The 24,789-nt window shown below is 48.9% G+C and overlaps 1 protein-coding gene across 4 annotated transcripts in view; it reads right to left on the bottom strand.

Annotated features, from left to right (window-relative positions):
* Window positions 1-24,789, bottom strand: part of flt1 (fms related receptor tyrosine kinase 1) — a 47,536-nt gene that overhangs the window by 13,691 nt on the left and 9,056 nt on the right. The window contains exons 8-25 of one of the 4 annotated variants that reach the window (XM_023800084.2): window positions 24,622-24,739; window positions 23,966-24,135; window positions 23,727-23,874; window positions 18,837-18,957; window positions 18,493-18,601; window positions 16,073-16,501; window positions 15,072-15,218; window positions 14,849-14,980; window positions 13,857-13,963; window positions 12,970-13,105; window positions 12,669-12,773; window positions 12,313-12,426; window positions 10,592-10,680; window positions 10,402-10,513; window positions 9,033-9,130; window positions 8,808-8,933; window positions 8,589-8,700; window positions 8,406-8,505 (exon numbers count right to left, since the gene is read on the bottom strand). In XM_023800084.2, the coding sequence (XP_023655852.1) occupies window positions 8,406-8,505; window positions 8,589-8,700; window positions 8,808-8,933; window positions 9,033-9,130; window positions 10,402-10,513; window positions 10,592-10,680; window positions 12,313-12,426; window positions 12,669-12,773; window positions 12,970-13,105; window positions 13,857-13,963; window positions 14,849-14,980; window positions 15,072-15,218; window positions 16,073-16,501; window positions 18,493-18,601; window positions 18,837-18,957; window positions 23,727-23,874; window positions 23,966-24,135; window positions 24,622-24,739 (2,473 nt within the window). Of the gene's footprint in view, window positions 1-8,405; window positions 8,506-8,588; window positions 8,701-8,807; window positions 8,934-9,032; window positions 9,131-10,401; window positions 10,514-10,591; window positions 10,681-12,064; window positions 12,085-12,312; window positions 12,427-12,668; window positions 12,774-12,969; window positions 13,106-13,856; window positions 13,964-14,848; window positions 14,981-15,071; window positions 15,219-16,072; window positions 16,502-18,492; window positions 18,602-18,836; window positions 18,958-19,967; window positions 21,446-23,726; window positions 23,875-23,965; window positions 24,136-24,621; window positions 24,740-24,789 lie in introns of those variants that run through there. The other 3 variants (XM_023800085.2, XM_023800087.2, XM_023800088.2) reach the window with 3 other exon arrangements.

Raw genomic sequence — 24,789 nt, 5'->3', positions numbered from 1 at the left:
CCCACAAATCTCCATCAACTGCAAGATGTTATCCTATCAATATGGGCCAACATTTCTAAAGAATGCTTTCAGCACCTTGTTGAATCAATGCCACGTAGAATTAAGGCAGTTCTGAAGGCGTAAGGGGGTCAAACACCATATTAGTATGGAGTTCCTAATAATCCTTTAGGTGAGTGTATATGCTCACATGGCAGGCATGAACATAAGAACATAAGAACATAAGAAATTTACAAACGAGAGGAGGCCATTCGGCCCACGAGTTCTAGTATTTAGACTAATATTGAAATAGTCATTTGGCTGAACAGCATCCAGACCCGTTACAATCTTATAGACCTGAATCATATCCCCCCTTAGTCTCCTTTGCTCAAGGCTAAACAGATTCAGTTCCGCTAACCTCTCCTCATAAGACATTCCTCTAAGACCAGGAATCATTCTCGTAGCTCTTCGTTGCACCTTTTCTAAGGCAGCAATGTCCTTCTTGAGGTATGGTGACCAAACCTGCACACAATATTCTAGGTGGGGTCTTACCAAGGAATTATATAAGCGTAACATCACCTCCCTTGACTTAAACTCCACACATCTAGAGATATAACCCAACATTCTGTTCGCCTTTTTTATTGCTTCCCCACACTGGCGAGAGGGGGACATGGAAGCATCAACATACATACCGAGATCTTTCTCGTAATCAGCTACCTTTATTTCAGTGGAACCCATAAAATATCTGTACTTTATATTTCTGCTCCCTGCATGGATTACCTTGCATTTATCTGTGTTAAATTTCATCTCCCAAGTATCAGCCCATTCGCTAATTAAATCCAGATCCCGTTGAAGCCTCTCTGCTGCTAGATTAGTATCTGCTACCCCGCCCACCTTGGTGTCGTCTGCAAATTTAACCAGTTTACTTTATGTATTTGTGTCAATATCATTAATGTAAATTAGGAACAATAGAGGTCCTAAAATTGAACCCTGCGGTACCCCACTATGAACGGAGGCCCACTGTGACATTGTGCCTCTAATAACTACTCGCTGCTTCCTGTCAGTTAGCCAGTTTTTGATCCAAGTTGCCACAGTTCCTAAAATCCCTGCAGCTTTAAGCTTTAGCAAGAGACGTTTGTGGGGGACAACATCAAAGGCCTTCTGGAAATCTAAGTAAATCACATCATAGGCCTTTTTGTGATCAATTTCACTTGTAGCTTCCTCAAAGAACTCAAGTAGATTCGTTAAGCAGGATCTACCTCTCCTAAATCCATGTTGGCTATCCTTTATGATGTTATTTGCATCTAGGTAATCTACCATTTTCACTTGAATTATAGCTTCCATTATTTTTCCAGTAATGCTAGTTAAACTGATTGGCCTATAGTTTGCTGGATTACTTCTGATTGGCCTATAGTTTGCTGGATTACTTCTATCCCCTTTTTTGAATATGGGTGTTATATTAGCATGCTTCCAATCTGATGGTACCACACCCGCAGATAACGATTTCTGGAATATTAAACTTAAAGGTTGGCTAATAATATCCCTCATCTCTTTTAAGACTATAGGTAAGATGCCATCAGGCCCCTGCGATTTATTTATTTTGAGTTTAGCTAGGCTTAGTATCACATCAACCTCAGTTATACATATATTGGTCATAGACGATGCTGTATTCGTATTAATTTGTGGTAAGTTACTTGTGTTCTCTATTGTGAACACCCTTGAAAAATAATCATTAAACTCATTTACCATATCAATTTCATTATCAATTATAAGTCCCTTACTATCCTGCAAATTAGTGATTTCAGCTTTTAGTGCTCTCTTGGAGTTAAAATATTGGAAGAAACCTTTACTGTCATGTTTAGCCTCCAATGCAATTTTTCTTTCTACATCCCTCTTGGATAGCCTAATGTCATTTTTTAACTCTGCCTGTAGACTTAGATACTCCTGCTTAATTTTGAAATCATTAGTTATTTTCCATTTGTGGAACAGAGCCCTTTTCCTCCTGACTTTATTCTTAATTTCCTTAGTAAACCACCTTGGTGTCACGATCCGCTCCGTTCGATCCCGATGTGTGCCACGCCCACCTCGTTACCTCGTGTTCAGCCCTACTTGTGATCACCTGAGTCCTGTTATGTCTAGATTGTCTTTGGTATTTAGTCCTCGTCTGAGTCAGTCTTCCCCAGATCTGTCATTGTATTGTTTGGATGTTTGTTCCTGTCCGCCTTCCCGCTCCTAATAAACCCCCGTTTGTCCGTATTGACGGCTCCGATCGCCTGCTTTCCGGCTCGCCCGATCCCGATCCTAACAGAATGACAGATCTCCCCAACGCACCTCCGCAGGTCGATGACCAGCGCATCGATCTGCTTCGCGAGGTGTTGTACTGGCTTCACCAACCGGAGGTCCGGGAGGACACCGGATTGTTGGACTTGGCCAGTAAAAGCGGGACCCTCCTCCAGGAGGTAACCCCGCTCACGGCAGCGCCTGTCATGGCGGAGGTTCGCGAGAACCTCCGACAGCTCTTTGACAGGGTTACGGAGAAGCGGCTTCAGCCGCTCGCCCTCTCCGAGGCAACCCCGCCGCAATCGTCATGCCCCAGCCGCAAGAAGAAGAAGAAGCGGAAGGGGAAAGGGGAAGCAGCCGCCCCGACGCTGTTCTTGGGGGCCTGCTCCTTACTCCCTGCCGGGGATGACATCGCCGCTGCACCGCCTGCAGCAACAACGGCTGCTGACGCCACACTGCCCGCGGCTGCGCTGCCTGCTGCAGCTGCCGCCTCTCTGCCCGCGGCACCGCAGCAGCTTGATGCCTGTCTCGCTGCTGCTATCCGGCCATCGCAGGCGACTTTCCCCTTCCAGGGCACACGGCTAGCCCTTAAAGGGGCCAGGGCCGTCAGGGACTCTATTCTCCGGATCCCCAAGGCCCTTAAAGGGGCAGCGCCTGCACGCCCAGCGCCAATCCTGGCGCCTATTCCGGACCTGCCTGCTCCGCACCTGCCCGCGCCTGCTGTAGCTGCTGCTGCCGTCGCCGCTCTGCCCGCGGCACCGCCTGCTGCTGCTGCCGCCGTTCTGCCCGCGGCACCGCCTGCTGCTGCTGCCGCCGTTCTGCCCGCGGCACCGCCTGCTGCTGCCGCCTCTCTGCCCGCGGCACCGCCTGCTGCAGCTGCCGCCGATCCGCCCGCGGCTGCGCTGCCTGCTGCCGCCGCCGATCTGCCCGCGGCTGCGCTGCCTGCTGCCGCCGCCGATCTGCCCGCGGCTGCGCTGCCTGCTGCCGCCGCCGGTCTGCTCGCGGCACCGCCTGCTGCTGATGCCGCCGCTGCGAAGCCAGCAGCACGGCCTGACCCGCCTGTCCTGCCTGTCCTGCCTGACCCGCCTGTCCTGCCTGCTCTGCCTAGGGCAATGCCCGAGGCGGCCGCTGCGGCGCCCCCTGCTGGCCGCGTGATGGCGGCGCCCCCTGCTGGCCGCGTGATGACGGCGCCCCCTGCTGGCCGCACGATGGAGGTGCCCGCGACGGCGCCCCCTGCTGGCCACGTGATGGCGGCGCCTGTCCTGCCGGCTCCTGACCTGCCCGTCTCGCCTGTCCTGCCGGCTCCTGACCTGCCCGTCTCGCCTGTCCTGCCGGCTCCTGACCTGCCCGTCTCGCCTGTCCTGCCGGCTCCTGACCTGCCCGTCTCGCCTGTCCGGCCGGCTCCTGACCTGCCCGTCTCGCCTGTCCTGTCCGGCCAGCCCTGCTCGCCGGTCCTGCCCGTCTCGCCTGTCCTGTCCGGCCAGCCCTGCTCGCCGGTCCTGCCCGTCTCGCCGGTCCTGCCCGTCTCGCCTGTCCAGCCGGCCCTGCCCGTCTCGCCTGTCCAGCCGGCCCAGCCCTGCTCGCCTGTCCAGCCGGCCACGCCCGCGGCCCCGCCTGAGGCCGCCGCTCGGCCCGCGGCCCCGCCTGAGGCCGCCGCTCGGCCCGCGGCCCCGCCTGAGGCCGCCGCTCGGCCCGCGGCCCCGCCTGAGGCCGCCGCTCTGCCCGCGGCCCCGCCTGAGGCCGCCGCTCTGCCCGCGGCCCCGCCTGAGGCCGCCGCTCTGCCGGCTGCCCCGCCTGAGGCCGCGGCTCTGGCGGCCTCGCCCGCGGCTCTGGCTGCCCCGCCTGTGGAGGCCTTGACTCTTGTCCGCCCAGGACTGACCTCCCTCATGACTCCCTCGCCCTTGCCCCGGCGAGGTCAACAGCCCCCTGGACCCCGCCTTTCGGTGTCCCGCAAGGGACGGGGACACAGGCGTCGGGCCCGGGTCCCGCCCGCCCTGCCCCCTGGCTCGCCCGTTCGGCCCCTGGCGGTGGCGCGGTGGCTGCCTGCGGGTCCTCCGGCTCGGGGTCGGCGGTCGCCGCCGGGTCCCCCCCTGGGTCCTCGGTGCCGGTTCTCGGTCCCGCCTCCGGCTCCTTGTCAGTCGCCTCCGGGCCCCCCTGCTCCGGCTGGGCGTCGGACGGCGCCTTCGCCGGCTCCGGCTGCGCCTCCGCCTGCCGCGGCTTCCCCCTCCTGCCTGCCTGCACCGGTGTTCCCTCCTGCTCCCTCCGTGTCCCCTCCGTCACTCCCTCGTCCCGTTCCCTTGGCCCCTGGGTGGTCCCCTTCGGTTCCCTTCTCCCTCTCGCCTGCGGCCCCTCCGGCCGCTGCCCGTCGCCCGCCTGGGTTCCTTCGGGCTCCCCTGGCTCCTCCTCCCTTTCCCTCCGTCCCGTCTGTTTCTGCTCCTCGTCCCTCTGTGTCTCCTCCGTTCCCGTCTGTCCCTCCTGCCTTCGTTCCTCGTCCCTCTCTGTCTCCTCCGTTCACTCCTGGCCCTTTTGTTCCTCCGTTTTCTGTCCCCTCTCTGTCTCCTTTCTTTGTCTGCCTGTCCGCGTTCCCTGTCCTCTGTCGGGTCTTGTCGTTTTTCTGGTCCTTGTTCCTGTTCTGTGTCTCTGTCCTGTTTCCGGTGTCTCGTTGATGTTTTGCTTTTGTCTTCCAGGTCCTGTTCCCCCGTCTCGTCCGTCGCCTCCCCTCGAGCGCGCCCGGTGTGCGCGCCTTTGGGGGGGGGTTCTGTCACGATCCGCTCCGTTCGATTCCGATGTGTGCCACGCCCACCTCGTTACCTCGTGTTCAGCCCTACTTGTGATCACCTGAGTCCTGTTATGTCTAGATTGTCTTTGGTATTTAGTCCTCGTCTGAGTCAGTCTTCCCCAGATCTGTCATTGTATTGTTTGGATGTTTGTTCCTGTCCGCCTTCCCGCTCCTAATAAACCCCCGTTTGTCCGTATTGACGGCTCCGATCGCCTGCTTTCCGGCTCGCCCGATCCCGATCCTAACACTTGGTTGTCGTTTCCTAGATTTAGTTTTGCTGGAAACAGGTATGAAGTCCTCTTGCACTTGCAACAATGTGCTTTTGAAAAATTCCCATGCCTCTTCTACTGTTTTGCTATTTAACTCTGTCCAGTTTACAGTTTCTAATTTCCGTCTCATACCATTAAAGTTAGCCTTCCTAACATTGTATACTTTTAATTTCGACTTTGCTCTTTGGACACTAAAATTAACCTCGAATTTAACCATGTTATGATCACTACCGTACAATGGGTCTAAAACCTCTAATTTTCCAATCCTATCCTGGTTATTACAGAAAACCAGATCAAGAAGGGCTTCTCCCCTGGTAGGAGTATTAACAAACTGAGTAAAAAAACAATCCTGTACTAATTCCACCATCTCAAGTTCATTTACAGAAGAGCCAGAGACTGTGTCCCACTGTATCCCAGGTAAATTAAAATCACCCATAACCACCACATCATTTTTATTACTCATAATCCTGATATCATCATATAACATTATGCTTTCCTCTACAGCTACATTAGGTGCTCTATAACAAACCCTGACAATTAGGCCATTTGAATCTTTAGCATCAAGTTTTATCCATACAGCTTCTGAATTTTTATTTTTATCAGTGAGATCCCTTGCCTGCAAGTTTTCTTTTACGTATACTGCAACACCACCTCCCTTCTTGCCTATCCGGTCTCTACGGAACAACGTATAACCATCCATATTATATTCATCACCATCATTGTCACTCATCCATGTTTCAGTTATTCCTATAATGTCATAATTGTCTGAAGAAATTAAAGCCTCTAAGTCAGTAATTTTGTTTCTAATACTCCTAGCATTCAAATACAGACCACTAATGGTAGGCCTTTTACAGTGTCTACTTTTAATATTTATTTGGGCATTCCGTCTCTCCCCACATAAATTCTTAACTGACCTCCCTGCCCCCCCAGTCCCTAGTTTAAACATTCCTCAACTATTCTGCACATACGCCTCCCCAATACACTGGTTCCCCTATGGTTCAGGTGCAACCCGTCCGGCTTGAACAGGTCCCACCTGTTCCAGAAGGTCTTCCAGTGCCCCATAAACCTGAACCCCTCTTTCCTACACCACCATTTTAGCCATGCATTTAATCCCCTTATCTCAGCTAACTTTGCCTGACTTGCACGTGGCACGGGAAGTATTCCAGAGAATACCACCGTGGATGTTCTGCTTCTAAGCTTATCCGCGACTTCTATAAATTTATCTTGCAGAACAGCCCTTCTGCCCTTTCCTATGTCATTGGTGCCAACATGCACCACGACCACTGGATCCACCCCGGCTGGGGCCAAAAGCCTGTCCACTCGATCTGGAAGGTCCCCTACCTGGGCACCAGGCAGGCAAGACACCGTACGGGACCCTCTATCACGGGTGCACACATAACTATCTACACCTCTTATAATTGAATCCCCTACTACCACAACCTCCCTCCTACTGGGGTTAGGTGGCTCCTTGGTGCCCAAGGGCTCACCAGCCTCCCCAGTCTCTTCCGGCTCTAAAGCTGGAAGCACCTGAAAGCGGTTAGACACCACTACTTCAGGTGATGCCGCCTCTGTGAATTGTGTACGCCCTTTTCTACGTCTACGACCTACGTTCACCCAGCTCTCTCGACCTACCTGTTTATCATTCTCCCCCCTCCCCGCTTGTGACGTACACACAGTCTCCCTAGAAGGCGTATTAACTCTCTCGTTTAACTCATTGTTATGTTGGATGAGAGCCAGTCGCTCCTCTAGGTCACGAACCTGGACCATGAGTGAGTCAACTAACCTACATCGCTCCCAGACGAAATCCGACTGGACGCAAGCATCCAGAAGGGCAAACATCTTGCAAACACAACACTGAGCTGGCCCCATAATTACCTAACTCACTATGTCCCCGTCCTTTACTCCCAGCCCTGGGTGTATATCCTGTATATATATGCTCACATGGCAGACCAGCCATACTCCGGGTGTAAATACTGTTTATATATGCTCACATGGGCAGACCTGCCATACTCCAGGTGTAAATACTGTTTACATATGTTCACATGGCAGACCTGCCCTACTCCAGGTGTATATACTGTATATATATGCTCACATGGTAGGCGTGCCATTCTCCGTGTGTATATACAGCGGTACCTTGGTTTACGAGCATAATTAGTTCCGGAAACATGCTTGTAATCCAAAGCACTGGTATATCAAAGCGAATTTTTCCATTAGAAATAATGGAAACTCATATGATCCGTTCCACAACTCAAAAATATTCATATAAAAATTAATAATACAAAATATAAAGTAAAAATACATAAAACAAATGAACCTGCGCTTTACCTTTGAAAAGAATCGTGGATGGTGTGAGGGAGACGAGAGAGGAGAAGAGGAGGGTTATTTTGTAGGACGACTTTCACTATAATTAACGGAATCACTGCTATCTGTTGGCTCACTGGAATCTTTTTCTGTTTGTGCGACTTTAACAAGGAACCCATCCAATGACAGCCTCTTTTGCCTCCTTTTCGATTTCGCAAAAATGTGGACATTGCATTGTCGTTAAACAGATTCATCGCTCGCACTGCTATGCCCTTATTCAGGTGGTGCTTTTCTACTAAATTTTGTGAGGCATGCTGACTGAGACCGAGCATGGGAGATGATTACCCACAATTCTGCAGCGTGAGAAAGTGAATAACCATTGGTTCAGTTGTGATGATGTGCGCTCGACGTCAAAACAAGAAGCGCACGCATGTGCTTCCTGTTTTGAAGCCGAGCGCACGTAAAAACAAGAAAAACAAGGAGCGCATGTGTGCCATTTGATTTTTGATGATACTTGGTGCTCGTAAACCAGGACTTGCTCGGTTTCCAAGTCAAAATTTATAAAAAATTTTTGCTCGTCTTGTGGAACACTCGTAAACCGTGTTACTCGTAATCCGAGGTTCCACTGTACTGTATATATACGCTCACATGGCAGACCTGCCATACTCCGGGTGTAAATACTGTTTATATATGCTCACATGGGCAGACCTGCTGTACCCCAGGTATATATACTGTATATATATGCTGACATGGTAGGGCGTGCCATTCTCCGTGTGTTTTTACTGTATATATATGCTCACATGGCAGGCGTGCTGTACTCTGGGGCTCGCATACGTGTTCCTTCTTTGAGCCGCTGGCAGAAGTCCTCATCAATAGGTAGCCCTGGGTACGGGGAGGCTCCTGAGTATGAAGCCACAGGTTTGGGGTTAGAGATGTGTGCAGTTATGGTGCCGGATGAACAAGAGCTATGTAAAGAGACCCACCCAGAGAGAAGATCTCCCAGAGAAGAACACCAAAAGACCACACGTCACTTTGGGTAGTGAAGACTTTGTCAAAAATAGACTCCGGTGACATCCACTTCAGCGGCAGCCGGGCCTGCATACAAAGAGACTTCTGAAAAAAATATGCAGTTGGCTGGGGCCACTGTCAGCCTGGGCATGCAGACACACCCTGAAAATCTTATGCAGTGGAGCTGGACTTACATCTCCCTGCCTGACGTAGTTGGGGTCTCTGTAGATATCCCGTGCGAGGCCAAAATCACAAATTTTGACCACATTATTGTCTGAGAGCAGGATGTTCCTTGCTGCCAGGTCCCGGTGGATGCACTGCTGTTACAAACATAGGACTGAAATAGCCACTCAAATAGCCAATCAGTGTCCTCGCAAATGACTCCATTATGGCAAAAATAAAAGGAAAGGACAGCACACCTTGCGGGATGCTAAGAACTCCATTCCCCGGGCCACCTGGAAACTGTAGGAGATGAGATCTTCCAGGAACAGAGTACCACTGGAGCTGAAGGCAGAACCTGAAAAACAGGGTGGGCCAAATAACACAGGACAACAAAAAACATTTTTTTTAAATCATTTCATGCACATTTGATATGTTTTCAGTTTTTTTCTGTCACGTCAACTTTTTGATCTATGAGTAATGCTTGTTAATATCGTAATTGCAAGTATTGTGTACTAAAACAAAAGCATCACTGTAATATAGGGTAAAATATCTTTAGAGCAAAATCAAATAAACAGACAGTGGGCATATGGAAATTGAAAAGTGTTTGCTAACCACCATTGTTTCTTCAAAAACGCTTTAAGTTTGATTTTCTTGTGTACACCATGTCTGGATTGTCGTGATACAGCATCCAGCAGTAGTCGGCCATCATGCTTTCACTGTAACCAGCTGCACCTTCTCCGTACTCATCACCTTCTACAGAATCAAGACCATCATGTGGCGGTACAGGAACAGGCAATGAATCATCATGAGGAACAGGCATGATTGCAGAATCTAGGCTGGGATATACAATTTTATGCTTAGTTTTAGCTGAGAATCCACTTGTGTTCGTGCGGCAAAAGTAGCTGTCGTTGAGATATTCTCGCGGTTCCCTCCACACCATCAGAATTCCAAATGGCATGGCTGCATTTTGCCAATTTAGTCAGTCATGAAGACCATTTGAACAACTGGTACAGATGACATGTGGAGCCCAAAATTTACCTCCGCCTTCGATTTCCAGGTTGATGACCCAGAATTCAAACTCGAGATTTAGTATTTCTTTTGCAACAACTCGAGAAAAAAAAATTGTTGAGAAGCTTACATCAGCAAAACAAAACCTTAGGCACAACTACCAAGGTTTCCCGCCAAACTAAGTTGTATACACAAGACATGCGCACTAGGTCAAATTAATCATACTCAAATCACAACTAGACAAGTATCGATAAAACTTAGATCAATATCTAGTCACCTAGAGAATGGTGATGCTGTCTATAAGAAAAAACACAGACAACTCTTGTAATACACTTAGGCAGACTGCATGTATATCATATCATATACGTACGTACACATACGTATAGCTTCATCACAAAAACTTGACGTGCTAGAGAAAAACTAAACACAGATTTGAAATCAGCATGAAAAATACTACAAAACCCACATAAAATTACCTCTGATGAAAATGACCTGTTAACCTGTGTAATTAATGCTGGAAGACTAGAACATGCTCTTAAGGGCACATAATACCAGAGGTCCTAATGGATAGGACCCTACTCAGTCTCTCAAATATCTTGGGTACACTTGCACTCCTACCATCTTCTTCTTCAGCTTGGTCTTGATCTTCCTCTGCACTCGAGCAGGTGGAGCTGTAGCTGTTGGAAACACTGATCAGGTGCCTCATTGCTCCAGTGTCTCCTGCAAAGTCCTGCGGCATCCAGAACAGGCTGTCAGCGAGGAGCAGCAGGCAGGAGCAACTTGGAAAGAGAACGGGACAGGCACCTACCCGCTTCAATAGGAACACGTCACGCTTGCTTTTCAGGTAAGTGGAAAGGTTCCCATACTTGCAGTACTCCACTACGACCAACAGGGGGCCTAAGCAGAACCAGGAAGACACTACATGGATACGTATGCTGACACATTATGCCAGATACTTGCAAATAGTCTTAAACTGTAGTTTATTCAGATACTCACATAGTTCCAGTTATTGGTGTGTAATCATGACACCCAGCTTAGATTTATTACATTTAAAAGAAAAACCCACTATGTATATAACCCATTTGCTGCAGTTTCTCCTTGAATTTCTACCTTATTATAGCTTATTTTGGAGGGGTGTGTGTGTCCCATGATCATAGGAGATATGTTGTCAGGGTTAATTGCCCCTGGTAGGATCTCCCAAGGCAAATTGCTCCTATTTGACCAGCCAGAGTAAGCACTATACAAAAGACCTTTATGAAGATTAAAAACAAGGAGCCAGAAACTTTGCATGGAACAGAGATAGCAGGGTCTTGCCCTGGAGCAAGGCCAGGTCAGAGCTTGTTGGCGAACGCTTGGGTTTGTTCATTGGTTGAACCTCTGATCCTGGGGGAACAATGCAGAAATCTTCCTGGTTGTCGAAAACTGGACCAGCTCATTACCCTCACAAGGGTACTAGAGGGTTCATGGGAGTTTACCCAACCACTCTATATGTGTTTTGTGAACTTAGGAAAGGTATACGACCATGTCCGTCAGTGGGTTCAGTGGAGGGCTGCAAGAGTTTGATTTTCATTGCTGGATGTAAGTCAGACTCGTTCCCCATGGGTGCTGGACTCTGCCAGGGCTGTTCTTTTTTATGGACAGAATTTCTAGGCGCAGCTAAGGGGTGGAAGGTGCACACTTCGGTGACCTCTGGGTTGCACCCCGTAGCAAATGATGTGGTCCTATTGGCTTCATTGAGCAATGATTGTGTGAGAGTGCACTGGAGTGGTGTGCCTCTAAGCGTAAAGCAGTCAGGATGAGGATCAGCACCTCCAAGTCTGAGGCCGTGGTTCTTGACTGGAAAAGGGTGGCGATGAGATACTGCCTCAAGTGGATGAGTTTAATTACCTTGGGGTCTTATTCACGAGTGAGGGAAGAAGGGAGTGTGAGATTGACAGACAGGTCGGTGCAGCATCAGTAGTTATGCTGATGCTGTACCGGTCTGTCATGGCGAAGAAGGCTGAGGTGGAAGACAAAGCTGTCCTTTACCGGTTGATCTACGTTCCCACCCTCACCTATGGTCACAAACTTTGGGTAGTGACTGAAAGAATGAGATCGCAGATACAAGCGACGGAAATGAGCTGCTTTCACAGGGTGCTTGGGCTCAGCCTTAGATAGGGTGAGGAGCCCGGAAATTCTGGAGGAGCTCAAAGTAGAGCCACTGTTCCTCTCCATTTAAAGGAACCAGCTGAAGTGATATGGGCATCTGGCTAGGATGCCTCCTGGGTGTCTCCTTGGGTAGCTGCTTTGCGTATGTTCAATCTAGAAGAGACGCTGGGACAGAGTGAAGACAAGCTGGAGAGATAATATATCTCAAGTGGCCTGAGAACACCTGGGTGTCCCCCTGGAGGAGCAGACTGCTGCCCCTATGGCTGGGACCCAAAAAAGAGGTGGGAAATGGATGGATTGATGGACTGTTTGCTGCATAATCACACACACAAATACCCGCAACCCCAAATACACATATAGAACACAGGTGCACAGACCCACCTCCTGGTTTGGTGCAGGCTCCCAGCAGGTTGACCACGTTTAAGTGCTGCCCAATATGGATCAGGATTTTCAGCTCGGTCATCAAGGCCTTATGCTCACTAGGTGTGGCCCCCTCTAAACATACACAGTGATGATGTTTACAAACTATACAATGAAACTCACTTTTGATGCATCAGGCCGTCTATATAGCTGCTCACTTAAAATCCAGGGATATTTACTTCACATACCCAGAAGAAATTTTCTACTGTCCAATAAGCAAAGCTATTTCATAGTTATTTGTCTTCCCTTGCAGTAGCTTTGTTCCCTACGGATGGCCATCCTGAATAGATGTGGCCCTTGTGATTAAGTCTTGATACCTTTAAGCATTTTCACAGCCACAGTCTTGCAGCTGCTGGAATTATTGATGCCAAACGCTGAGGCCTGCATGACCTTCCCAAAAGCACCACGTCCCAGGGGTTTCTCTGCAATTCATTATACACACACACATTTCACAAATCATGTTACAATACCCAGTTACCAGAACACAAATTTCAACCCAACCAGAACATGCGTCACATACTTCATATACCACAACACCTGATCAGAGCCCAGATGTCATACAACACATTTATCAGCATTTGGTTTTCATAGAAAATATAAGCTTCCATTCGACTTTACCCAGTTTGAGGCGGTCCCTGGGGAATTCCCACTTGCCCGGATCATAAGGCAACCTATGCCCCTGCACGTTGAGGGCTCCCTCTGCAGGGTCCAGGATGATTGACAGGTAGTTGGCTTTGACGGGCATGGAATTTTGCTGAAACATGGAGAGATGTGTGTCAGCTGCCTATGTGATGTTGCATTTTGATACATATTCACTGTGTACTCCTTGTATACAGTGTGTTCTCCTCTGTACTCACATTGTGCAGTATGTATCTCTATGTATGCAATGTGTACAGTGTGTATAGCCCTAGGCACTCACTGTGTACAGTATGTTTTCCTGTGTACTTGCTGCGTGCAATATTTTCCCATGTATACTCGCTTTGTACAGTATCTATCCCTGCATACTAGCTGTGTACAGTGTGAATACCTGTGTAATCACTTTGTACAGTATCTCTGCATTCTAACTGTATACAGTGTGCATTCCTGTTTGCTCACTGTGTACAGTACCTATCCCTGCATACTAGCTGTGCACATATATATCCCTGTGTGCTCACTGTATACAGTGTATGCTTGTCGTGTATAGTGTATATCCCTGTGAACTTGCTGAGCACAGTGTATGTCCCTGGGTAATTGCTGTGTACAGCATATGTCTCTCTGTACTTGCTGTGTACTGTGTGCATCCCTATATGCTCATTGTGTGCAGCATGTACCCCTGCATACTCACTATGTACAAAATGTATCCCTGTGTACTGGCTGTGTATGGTGTATCCCTGTGTGCTCGCTGTATACAGTGTGTATCCCTGTGTGCTTGTTGTTCACAGTGGAGGACATGACACTCAGTCCCCTCTGTGATGTTGTGTTGTGAAGCACACTCAATGTCGCCCCTAGGAGGACATAGCACTCACCTTTCTGAGCTTGCGAATGAACAGCGTCAGGATCAGCCAGAAGAGTGTGGCGACCACACTGGTACAGGTGAGAGTGGTGATATCCACAGGCGAGACCTCCGCTGAATCTGTACAGGAACGGAAAATTGCATTTACTCACCCAGCAGGGAGCTGTGATTCAGCTTTCAGGCCACAGGGGGGTACTGTGCTTACTTTTGTAAATGTGCCCTTTCCCATTTGCAGCTGATCAGCAGGAAACAAAGGTGCCACTCATTCATCTTTCCCTCTGCTGGTATATAGGAGGGGCTGAGGAGTTTACTGGCTGGATGCAGACACTTCCTTCCTAACTAGGCCCCTGCTAACACTGACTCCTGCAGTGTCTGCCGCTGATTCAACTCCACAGTGTAGCTCCACCTGTGAACCCCGATCAGCACTTACCCAAAACATGACTCAGAGAAATGAGGTTTTTCTGATACGTTTTGCTTGTGGTACATTCCTGGAAGAGGATGGTGTGCAGACGGGAAGTACATCCTGTATCAGCTGGGTCCACACACCCTAAATGGAACCTAATGTGATGACTTATCACTGTACTTTATATAGTGTAGCTTGTAGTATATTAATTTCAGTGTGAAATGAGGACAGGGTGTTGCTGTTATTGTTGGTGAGTTTCAATATTTCCACAGTGGGCATTCCTCCTTCAGTCTGCTACCTGCAGGGAGCTGACCAGCCTCTAGGGGGTGCTGAGGCAGCAGATCACTGGAAGAACCTGCCTGTTTTTGTAAACATATGTGAGCCGCACATGAAGTGCATGTGGCCTGTATGTTTCTTGGCGTATTTTTAATGGGTGTTACTCTTACTGGTAAGTTGATTCTTCTTTTCATAATTCTGCTATTCGTTCTGTTTGAAGTGCAAATGCTTTGGCATCGCGGACTTTTTCTAATGAAGCATCTTGGTAATGTTACAGCTGAATCTGGAAGAGGACATACTCATGTCTGAAAGAAGAACATCATTACCGTTAACCCAGAGGTAGGCGGAGCTCTCCACAGACCCTTTCTCATTGGTAGCACTGCAGGTGTAGAGGCCTTCATCCTCAACTGTGATTCGTTCAATGTGTAGAGTTCCTGCTTCTGGAGTGAGGAGGACACCTGTTCCACGTTACCCAGAATGCACCAAGGTTAGTTTGATATCTTTGTATGTGATTATGCCCATCACACATGCATGTGCATGCTCTCTCACCAGATCCCAAGTGCAGCCTCCGGTGGTTCTTCTCCCATGTGACTACTGGACGTGGCACTCCCCAGACGGCACAAGTCAAGGTTATGGAGCTGCTCACATTGACAGTACCATCGGTGAGGTTGTACAGCAGCACAGGTGCTTGCAGGGCTGTGGATACACCTGCATGTCTCAGACTGTGGGGCTGCAATTGTATGTGTGAGAAACAGCAGGAGCCCGACCTCTTACTGCTCGGTGCTCTTTGTCCAGTTACCGTAAATACGCAAGACAAGTTGCTGCTTCTCAGGCTGTTGTGCTCGACGTGAGGAAGAACACACATTGTATGGGACAGTAGTAAAGTGGATGAACATGAGACAGTTATTGTCTTGGATATCTTCCTCCCGGACATAATTGATTATTGTTCATTTCCTAGATCCCAACAGTTTACAATTGGCTCAGTATTGTCCCTTTCCTTGGTCTGGACAGCCAGGTGATTGGCTGATTGTTCTGAGGCTGAAGCTGATTGGTTTATTGCTTTTAGTGTGAAGTCTCATTGTTTCCCCTTCCTCCTGACCACTGCTTATTCCCATGTGAACCAGATGAGGGTGGGAGGGGCCACAGGAAGTTACAGAACCCTGTTCCCAAGAACTCCTGTGTGTACATCTGTGTGTGCGTATGTTTGTCTGTGTGTACAGGTGTGTCTGTGTATGTGTGTGTCTGTGTGTGTACCTGTGTGTACATGTGTGTGTATATGTGTGTGTGTGGGTCATTGGGTAAGGACTGCTGTAGCTAAATATTACTGAGCGTAGATGTGGATAGGGTATCAACATGCTTTGCTAAGTTCAGCCCAGTCTGTAAATGTTGAGAAACAGACCCTGTGGTACCTGATGGGTGTTCTGGACTGTGGGATCATACAGCTGACCAATGTGACGTCCATACAATGACAGGAAGAGCAGCGTATTTGAATTTGTGTGAGATGTTCCTGTAGTCATGCCTTTGTACATTTCGGTAAGTGACAGACTCACTGACAACTTCCACACTGGCGTCGAGCCGGAACTCCTTCCCTGTCAGCCTATGGTGGACGTGGCAGCTGTAGGTGTTGGAGTCCCATACTGTCAGGTTCCTCAGTGTTAGCCGCAGCGTGTTGGAGAAAACCCCATGTTGCAGTGACACGCTGCCTTTAGGGATGGGCTGGGCTGGGTTGTCAGGTGGAGGCGGGGCCTGGGTGTCAGCCAGAGACTGGGCAAGGTAGCCAGGCAGGGGTGTGGTTGATGTGTCAGGTGGGGGTGTGGCTGGAGTGTCTGGCGAGGACAGGGTCGGGGTGTCAGAAGGGGGCATGGCCAGATGCCAGGATAGTGATGTGTACAAGTGCTTGCTGGCCCGACACAGGAGGTGAAGGTCCATTCCCTCTCTGGGCTCCCCCTCCTGATGGATGCTGAACCCTCCCGGAGTGTCTAAGGATGATAGAGGAGCAGGAGACACACTTCAGCCAGTGGGTATAGATCAGCCTGCACTGAAGGTACAGATTGGTGGTTCTCAAAATGTGGTGCACCACCCCAGGTGGTTACCAAATAATTGGGAGGAGTTGTGAGAGTTTTTTCATCAGCAACCTGAAATTTTATCGGTAGCCACCTATTAGTAAATTTTATCATCGGGGATTGAAATTCCCACCCCGTTCTGCAAATTTTATCATATCAAAAGGAGTTATGGGACCAATGTATTTTTCAGGGGTTTCCAGACACAAATCTTGAGAACCACTAATATAAACTACACAGTTTGAGCCAGCCTACATTGAGGGTGTAGGCTATCCTGCATTGAGGGTATAGACCAACCTGCATCGAGGGTGTAGGCTATCCTGCATCAAGGGTATAGACCAACCTGCACTGAGGGTGTAGGCTATCCTGCATCGAGGGTGTAGGCTATCTTACACCGAGGGTATAGACCAACCTGCATTGAGGGTGTAGGCCATCCTGCATTGAGGGCATAGTCCAACCTGCATTAGGCATGTAGGGTATCCTGCATTGAGGGTATAGGTTAGCTGGCGTTGAGGGTGTAAACCAGCCTGCATTGAGAGTTTTGGATAACCTGCATTGAGGGTATAGTCCAGCCTGCATTGAACATGTAGACTAGCCTGCATTTTCTTAATCTTTGATGGCAATGCTGAATGCCTATTGTGGGTTAGCGTAACAAGAAGAATATGGTAAAAACAGTTTTTATTTACTTTAGTCATGTGAAACTTCCCGTGGAAACAGCCTCTGATTTCCTGATGGAAGATAATGTTTATCTTTCCAGAACACCACCGTGACTCTCAAAATAAAGCGCATTACCAATGGCACGGGGAAGTGCTTCGATAAGAGGCTGAGTTCCTGTCAAGCAGCGACACCCCCACCTTGTACCCATAGAAACTGGCATCTGCACACACCGCGAAGGCTTAGAGAGATTGCAGGATGTAAACAGCTACTCGCCCAGTGACACGTCTTACAGCTTAAGCACAGCTTACACTCAAACTACATTTACTGGTGATGACTGGTTAGCAGAAAGAGCATCTGATACTGATTCAGGCTTTTGTTGTAATGCTGACTATGCTGAATTGGAAAATCTCCTTCCCTTAAACCTTAAACTACCTGTCTTTTTGATGAATGATGAATACTTATAATTTTGGGAGATACTCTTCTATGCACAGAACGTGAAGTCAAGTTGCAGATTCTCCATGGCCCCCAGAATTTGAGGGTTTTCTTTGTGCAAAATCATCAGCATCCTATTATACACAGCTCAGGGTTTGTCCATGAAGGACTGAAGCTCTTCTAAAAACCCTTATCCTTGACATTAACATGATGTCATATGAACCATGTGTTAGGAGCTATCCATTACTGTGTCCACCCTCTGTATAGTACATTTGCAGAAAATTTAGTTTTAACTATTAATTTTTAAACTTTACTAATAAAGTGGTGCATGGCATAATCAACAGAGAATAATTATATGATGCAACTTGTTACTGACAGTTTTACCCTCTTTATTGACTGATGATCATTTTAAAAGCAAATATTTTCATGATGGCAGTGAAATAATTTCATATCCTTCTGCCTGATGAATGATACAACAGTGAGTGGATGAGTGGGTAGGAAACACTCAACGTGACCCTGAACTGGATGTACAGTGCAGAAGGTAGGTAGGTGGATGGATGGATGAATGAAGAATGATGTTTGGTAAGTATATCTTTTTCTGCAACATTATACCTTATAAAGGTAAGTGATATCTGTCTGACTGTGTGATTTACCCTAACTGTGATTATTTGTATAATTCACTCGTAAGCTCTGGTTGATTTTCAGTACAGTATTTTTACAATTTAATATGAACAAATGGCACAAACGCACACCCTGACGTGTCTATAAAAAATGATGCGCCAGTGCTGTTACAGTGTAACAATGATGTTAGAATGACATACCTGTAACATAGAGGGGGACATCCCTCCAGTCACTGCCCATGTGGTTGGAGGCAACACAGCGAAAGATGCCAGACACATGAGCATGTGCCACCGTGAGGACACTGACTGTCTGTGAAGTACACAAGCACACACACACAAATGCAAACACACATCGAGTCTGAGAGAAGACCGATTGCTTCATGTTCTTATTAAGATTTATGAAAATATTTAAGAATGCATATGAATAAGTATATTCTTGGCAGTTTTCTTGCTGTTCCCAATGTTCAACCTAACCATGTCTGACCTGAGGATGAGCTGATCTTTCAGGAACTGATGGTGGAGTCTCTGCTCTTGGCCCCTCTCACCTTATTTTTGCCCTCAATTACTTCCCATCTTTGGTTGATGCTCTGGATGTCATTCTCTGTGTCCCTGGGGCTTGTGCTGACTGTTACAGTGTCTCTTTGTGTGAAGACATCAGCTTTACACCTAGGTGACACAGCAGGGACAGAACAGGCTCTCAGTTCAATTGTGTTAGTGCCATGATGTCGCCATGGTAACAGCACTGTACACTTCTGAATGCCACGTCCATCATCATCATAGTACTTTCTGTTACATAATAACTGTTGTTAAAAGCGCTATATAAATAAAATTGAATTGAATTATTACCATGACCCAGCAGCACATTCACTGCTGTTCCTACACAGACCCAAGGCTGAGAATCTGAAGCACAGTTGACCCCACTAGCTTGCTGATTCAGCCCCGATGCAGCTTGCTTATGTCTCAGGGCTTCATAAGGGTGTCTGCCCGCCGTAATAAAGACGTGTGGCTGCCCGCCGTAACACAGACGTGTGTCTGCCTGCTGTAACACTGCTGTGTGTCTGCTTGCAGTAACACAGCCATGCGTACCTGCCTCTGTGTGTCTGCCTGCCGTGATGCAGTCATGTGTGCCTGCCTGCAGTCACGCAGCTGTGTACCCTGGCTGCTAGTATTACTGTGAAGTGCCGTGTAACTCAGAGCTGTTGCTGATAACCCATCATCCCTCCCATGGTGCCTGATTGCTCTTCCTTTTGGCAGAGATGGCCAGATGCCAGCGTCCTGTCGAGCAGACACGGGACCCCACCCTCAGGAGCGTGCCAGCGAACCTCAGGGCCAACGCGGTGGCTATATTCTCCCACGCCTCCCAGGAAGATGCAGGACCCACCACCCAGCTGGGACACTATCTACAGGAAGTCACAGGAATAGCTGGCAGTAATGCCCATGAGGAGTTACCGTCACATGCAGTCACTTAAGGCAGGACCCCACCTGCACAGGTAATGGGGTTATGGAAATTTGCCGCCCCGACACTGTACCTGATTATAATCTTCATATTTTGAATGATACTGATTGGTTCTGATTCTGAGTTTCTGTGAATGTTGAGCATCAGCAATGACATGAGCAGACTGTGTTGTGTGCATCACAATTTGCCTCCAAGAAACAAGCCCGAAAAACTAATCAAATCTTTTCATAACATTTAATGTAAAAAACATACATTTGATAACACATGAACACATCGGTTGATATTTATATGCCAGCTAACAAGTGTGGCAAAGGTCAGTTAGTGTCATAAAACTATTAAATATTAGATTCATATATTACTCAGAAATATCTTTACAAAGTGAGTAATTCACATTGGGACAAAGACCCGTAAAATACGACGCCCCAGTGCAGAGGGTCACATGCCAGCAGCACTAACAGTCACACGTGCACATACATCCAATTACACACACACACACACACACATGTAGGGTAAACATATCCTTATGGGGACCGCTCATTCATTTCAATGGGAAAAATGCTAACGCTAACTATGACAACCTTAACCCCTACCCTGCCCTAACCATAACCATAAGTAACCTAACAAAATACAAGAGTTTTTGCATTTTTAGTTTTTTCATAGCAGTCACCGATTTTTATAAAATAGAGTTTTCCCTTATGGGGACCAGGAAACCGGTCCCCATAAGGGAAAAAAAACGGATATTTATCACGTTATGGGGACATTATGTCCCCATAAGGATAGGTAAACCCGCTCACAAACACACACACACACACACACACACACATGTGGCTCACAGCCAGCCACATCCACACATGGTACAGAGAAAGTCCAAAATGGAGAATGTGACATTAGTGTTACAAATACAGGACTGATGATGAAGAGGTTGATGGTGGATAGTCACTGGGTTTGGAGGCAGCAGCTGCATTTCCACCCCAATATAAGAGGGAACAGCATCAACATCCAGAAAGGAGCAAGCCAGTTTCTTCTGGTCCAGCTCGGATCGCCTCCTAAGTGTCTTTCCAGATGGGAATGTGAGGAGCCCAAAATGGGCCGCGGCAGTTTCCGTGGACATAGGATCGGCACAGGGGCTCCCGTCCGCTATAGTACCAACTTGGGGGGGGTGGGGGGGAGGCAGCTGAAATCAGTGATGGCTCAAGTACAGGAGGAGGGGGGTCTCTGTGTCCATGAGGGGCCGAGCTGCTTCTTCCCAGGGAAAAATAAATAAATAAGGAGAAGACGCTGGTCTGCCCAAGCCACACGGTCCTGGCTGGGCTATCCCTCATCAGCACTCCCAGCATGCAGCGCGCCTCCTGGGGGCCCCGAGGGCGCTGCTGTGGAAACGGGCTTGATGGGATGTGCTGGGGGCTGGGGGGTGAGCTAGGGCTGTGGTCTCAAGAATAGATCAAGCTCCTGAGGAAGGCAAGCGAGGCCCGTTTGAAGACGAGGGACAATCACGGAGCAGGGAAGTGTCTCGCGCCGGGAGGAAGCCAAACAACGAGAGGAAAGCACTCTGATTTTGGCACAGGAAGCTGGCCGCAGTCCTGCCGGAGCAAGATAAGAGCGCTCCCAGGGCTGGTCCCTAGCAGCCAGGGGCCCGCCGGGGCCCCGTTCTGTCCCCTGGCCTCTCCAACTCAGCGTCAGGCTAGCGGCGGTGCAGTGCTAGAGGGAACAAGGGCCTGATAAGGGTTTGAGCCACTGAATCACATCACGACACAGGTAGCTCCGTGACAGCACCTCTAGTGTCAGTTCGAGCGTCTGTTGGCCTGATCTACAGAGAAGCTGGAGCGAATGGGCCATGTTAGGGCTGTGTCAGGGTCGCAAACCCCAATAATGGAGCTGCTCCGTGCCTCATGCTCGTGAGCCCACTGGGCCCGAAGAACGACATGCAAGGTGGTGTCACGGCGCCGGCAGCGTCCCAGCTCTGCAGGGCAGCACAAACAGGTGCCTGGTCAGCAACTGACATGTGCAGATAAACAGCAGGTCATGCTACATGCTAGCAGGGATATTCACTCTGAGTGAATTTTGAGTAACGTAAAGGAGACGTCAGGAAATAGGCACACAGGACGCAGACTGGACTGGGGCGCCGTGAGGAAAGGGCTGTGTGTGAGGCGTGTGTACGCGCTGTGCTGTGTAACCAAAGGCTCATTGTTACCCTGGATTCACACGGGGGGGGGGGGGGGGGGGGGAGGTTGTGAGGAGGAGGGAGGAGATATGTCACGGAGGAGAGCCATTCCACTCTGCAACATGTTAAATGCCATGAAGACACCGTGTGTTTATGCATGGAAGACTATGGGCTTCTTTTAAGGTGAACATACAAAGAATGTAACTAAAGGATAAGAAATGAAGAATGTGGGGCTGCCCCCACAAAATGAATTGCAATTCTGTGGTTCTGCCACCTCACTGCGATTCAGAATTTTGAATAAGAATTTAGAAGACTTTGATGATCAGTGGTCATGGTTGACACCACAGCACACAGTGCACAACAATGAAATGTGTCCTCTGCATTTAACCTATATGTAACATCGTGACATAACAGGGGGCAGCTAATTCAGCACCTGGGGAGCCGTGCTTGGGGGCGGTACGTTGCTCATGGTACCTCAGTGGTGCCTTGCTGGGTGTGTGTGAGGTTCTATCTACTCACTGCAATTTAGAGAGTATGTGTGTCAGGTTCTCCACCGTCCCTGCAATTTTGAGTGTGTGGGCAGTGCCCTTGGTGAGATTCTGAGTGTGGGTGTGTGAGGTTTTGAGCCCTCTCTGCAATTTAGTGTGTGTGTGTGTGTGTGTATGTGAAGTTCTATGCCTGCACTTTAATTGACTGTGTGTGTGAAGTAATGCATCCAAATTGTGATTATAAGTGTGTGTCAGGTTCTGTGTCCTCACTGAGATTCAGAGAATGTGTGAGGTTTTGCATTCAAAGTGCAGTTCTAAATGTGTGTGTGAGGTTCTATGTCTTTACTGCAATTCTGTGTGTGTATATGTGTATCTGTGAGGTTCTACATCCAAACTGCTATTCTGAGTATGTGTAAGGCTCTGGGTCCTCTCTGCAGTTCTTAGTGTGTGAGTGTGAGGTTCTGTGTTCTTGGTATGATTCTTATTGTATTTGAGGTTCTGGGTCCTCTCTGTGATTCTGAGTGTGAATAGCCTGCATCTCTGGAGTGTTTTGCATAATTGATGTGTTGTGGTGAAATAAAAGGTTCTGCATCACCAGGATGCTTCTGAGCAACAGAGAAAATAAACATCATCTCACTGCTTTCTAAAAAGGAACTTCATTAAATCATAGATTTTGATTTAGAAACAAACAAATTGTGCCTGGGAACGCGGATGTGTGAGCCATTGAAGTTTTTTTTGTATGCCTTTACACACACAGGCATACACACACCCACAAACAGAGTGATCTCCACAAACACACAATCAAAACATGCAATCTCACACACAAACACACACACAAGAGTGACATGAAAGGCTTCGAAAGACAAATCTCCAGAATGCAGGGAGGAAACACTGCCTGAACACATGCTGAGGTAGACAAAACAGAGGCGTGGATGCACTCGCTGAATTAGGGTCAGGGGTAGGCAATGGAGATGCTGTGTGTGCTTGGGCAGCAGCACGGGATTCTCTGACTTTCCAGAGTTTAAATCCCATTGAGGGATTGAGCTCGCTGTGCATGACCAGACTAACAAAGGCTGCAGGTTTGACAGCATTTGTCCAACAGCAGCTTTTACATAGTCTCATATGGACTGAATTCTTTGTAATTTTCAGGACAGAAGAGGAGGTGGAGGCAGTAGAGAGGTGTGATGGACCAGCACGTGGAGAATCTCCCAGAGTGTTATGGTAAGAGGGCATGTGCTACACCGACACAGCTTCAGTGGGCAGGTACGTCACGCTTGTGTGTATGCGTGCGAGTGTGTGTGAAATCTTCTCTCAGTAAGGGGACACTTACTGTCCTTTCTTCGGACAGCGATGCCACAGCCAATGGATGCTGGGGGCAGGAGACCCCTGTGAGGTGCAGAGCAGCGTTTTCGAGGCGCCCAACTGGACGAGGCCTACATCTCGTGGAGACATTGCCTTCTCTTCGATCTGGGGTCTCACTGGAGGAGCACAGAAGGATAGCGATCAGCTAGATTGGGGGCAGGTGAGGTTTTAAGCAGCCGGACGGGTCAAGAGGGTGGGGACACTCACTGCGGACAGCGAGTGCAAGCGTGAGGTTCCTGTACAGCCTGTATTGGGGAATGGCTGCCAGCATGGTGTAGACCCCAGCATCCTCCGGCGAGACATCATGGATGACTATGGAATGACCATCCATGTGGTAGCGGGAGCATCGCTCTGTGGCTGGCGCCCCATCCTTCATCCTGCACGGTGCACACCGTCACTGTCACACACTGCACAGCACTTGGATATCTACTGGTGATGCCTTAGTGTGGGTGCAATCTCGTCTAAATGTGGGTTTACCATGTTAATGCCTTATAGTCACATCACACGGTCAAGAAGCGTTGATTCTACAATTAGCGCAGTGGTTAACACTGTCACCTCTGGGGCCAGGGTTTGAGTCTCTGCCCTGGCTCTATATGTGTGGATTTTGCAAGTTCTCCCTGTGTTGTTTTCGGGTTTTCCCTCACAGTTCAAAAACATGCTAAGGTGAATTGCAGTTACCAAATTGTTTGTGGTGTGTGTGAGTGAGTGCCCTGTGATGCACTGGTGCCCCATCCTGGGTTGTTCCCTGCCTTGTGCCCATAGCTTCTGGGATAGGCTCCAGACCCTGTGACACTGAATAAGTGAGCACAGGCTTTGGATGGATGAATGGGTGGCGTGGGTGGGGTGCTGATTGGAGCTCATACCACATGACTTGCGGCTTGGGGAAGGCACGCAGTTTGGCGGAGAGTCGGAAAGCCTTCTGTCCGGCTGCAGCCTCCAGCATGGCGCCCTTCCGCTGCTTCAGCGAGATGAAGGGTCGGTCTATGGGGCACAGGTAGGAGCGTCAGGGTGCCAGCTGGGCTATGCAGTGC

Source organism: Paramormyrops kingsleyae, chromosome 4 (genome assembly GCF_048594095.1).
Source record: "Paramormyrops kingsleyae isolate MSU_618 chromosome 4, PKINGS_0.4, whole genome shotgun sequence".
NCBI classification, from domain to species: domain Eukaryota; kingdom Metazoa; phylum Chordata; class Actinopteri; order Osteoglossiformes; family Mormyridae; genus Paramormyrops; species Paramormyrops kingsleyae.
This window is presented reverse-complemented; position numbering and strand designations above follow the sequence as displayed.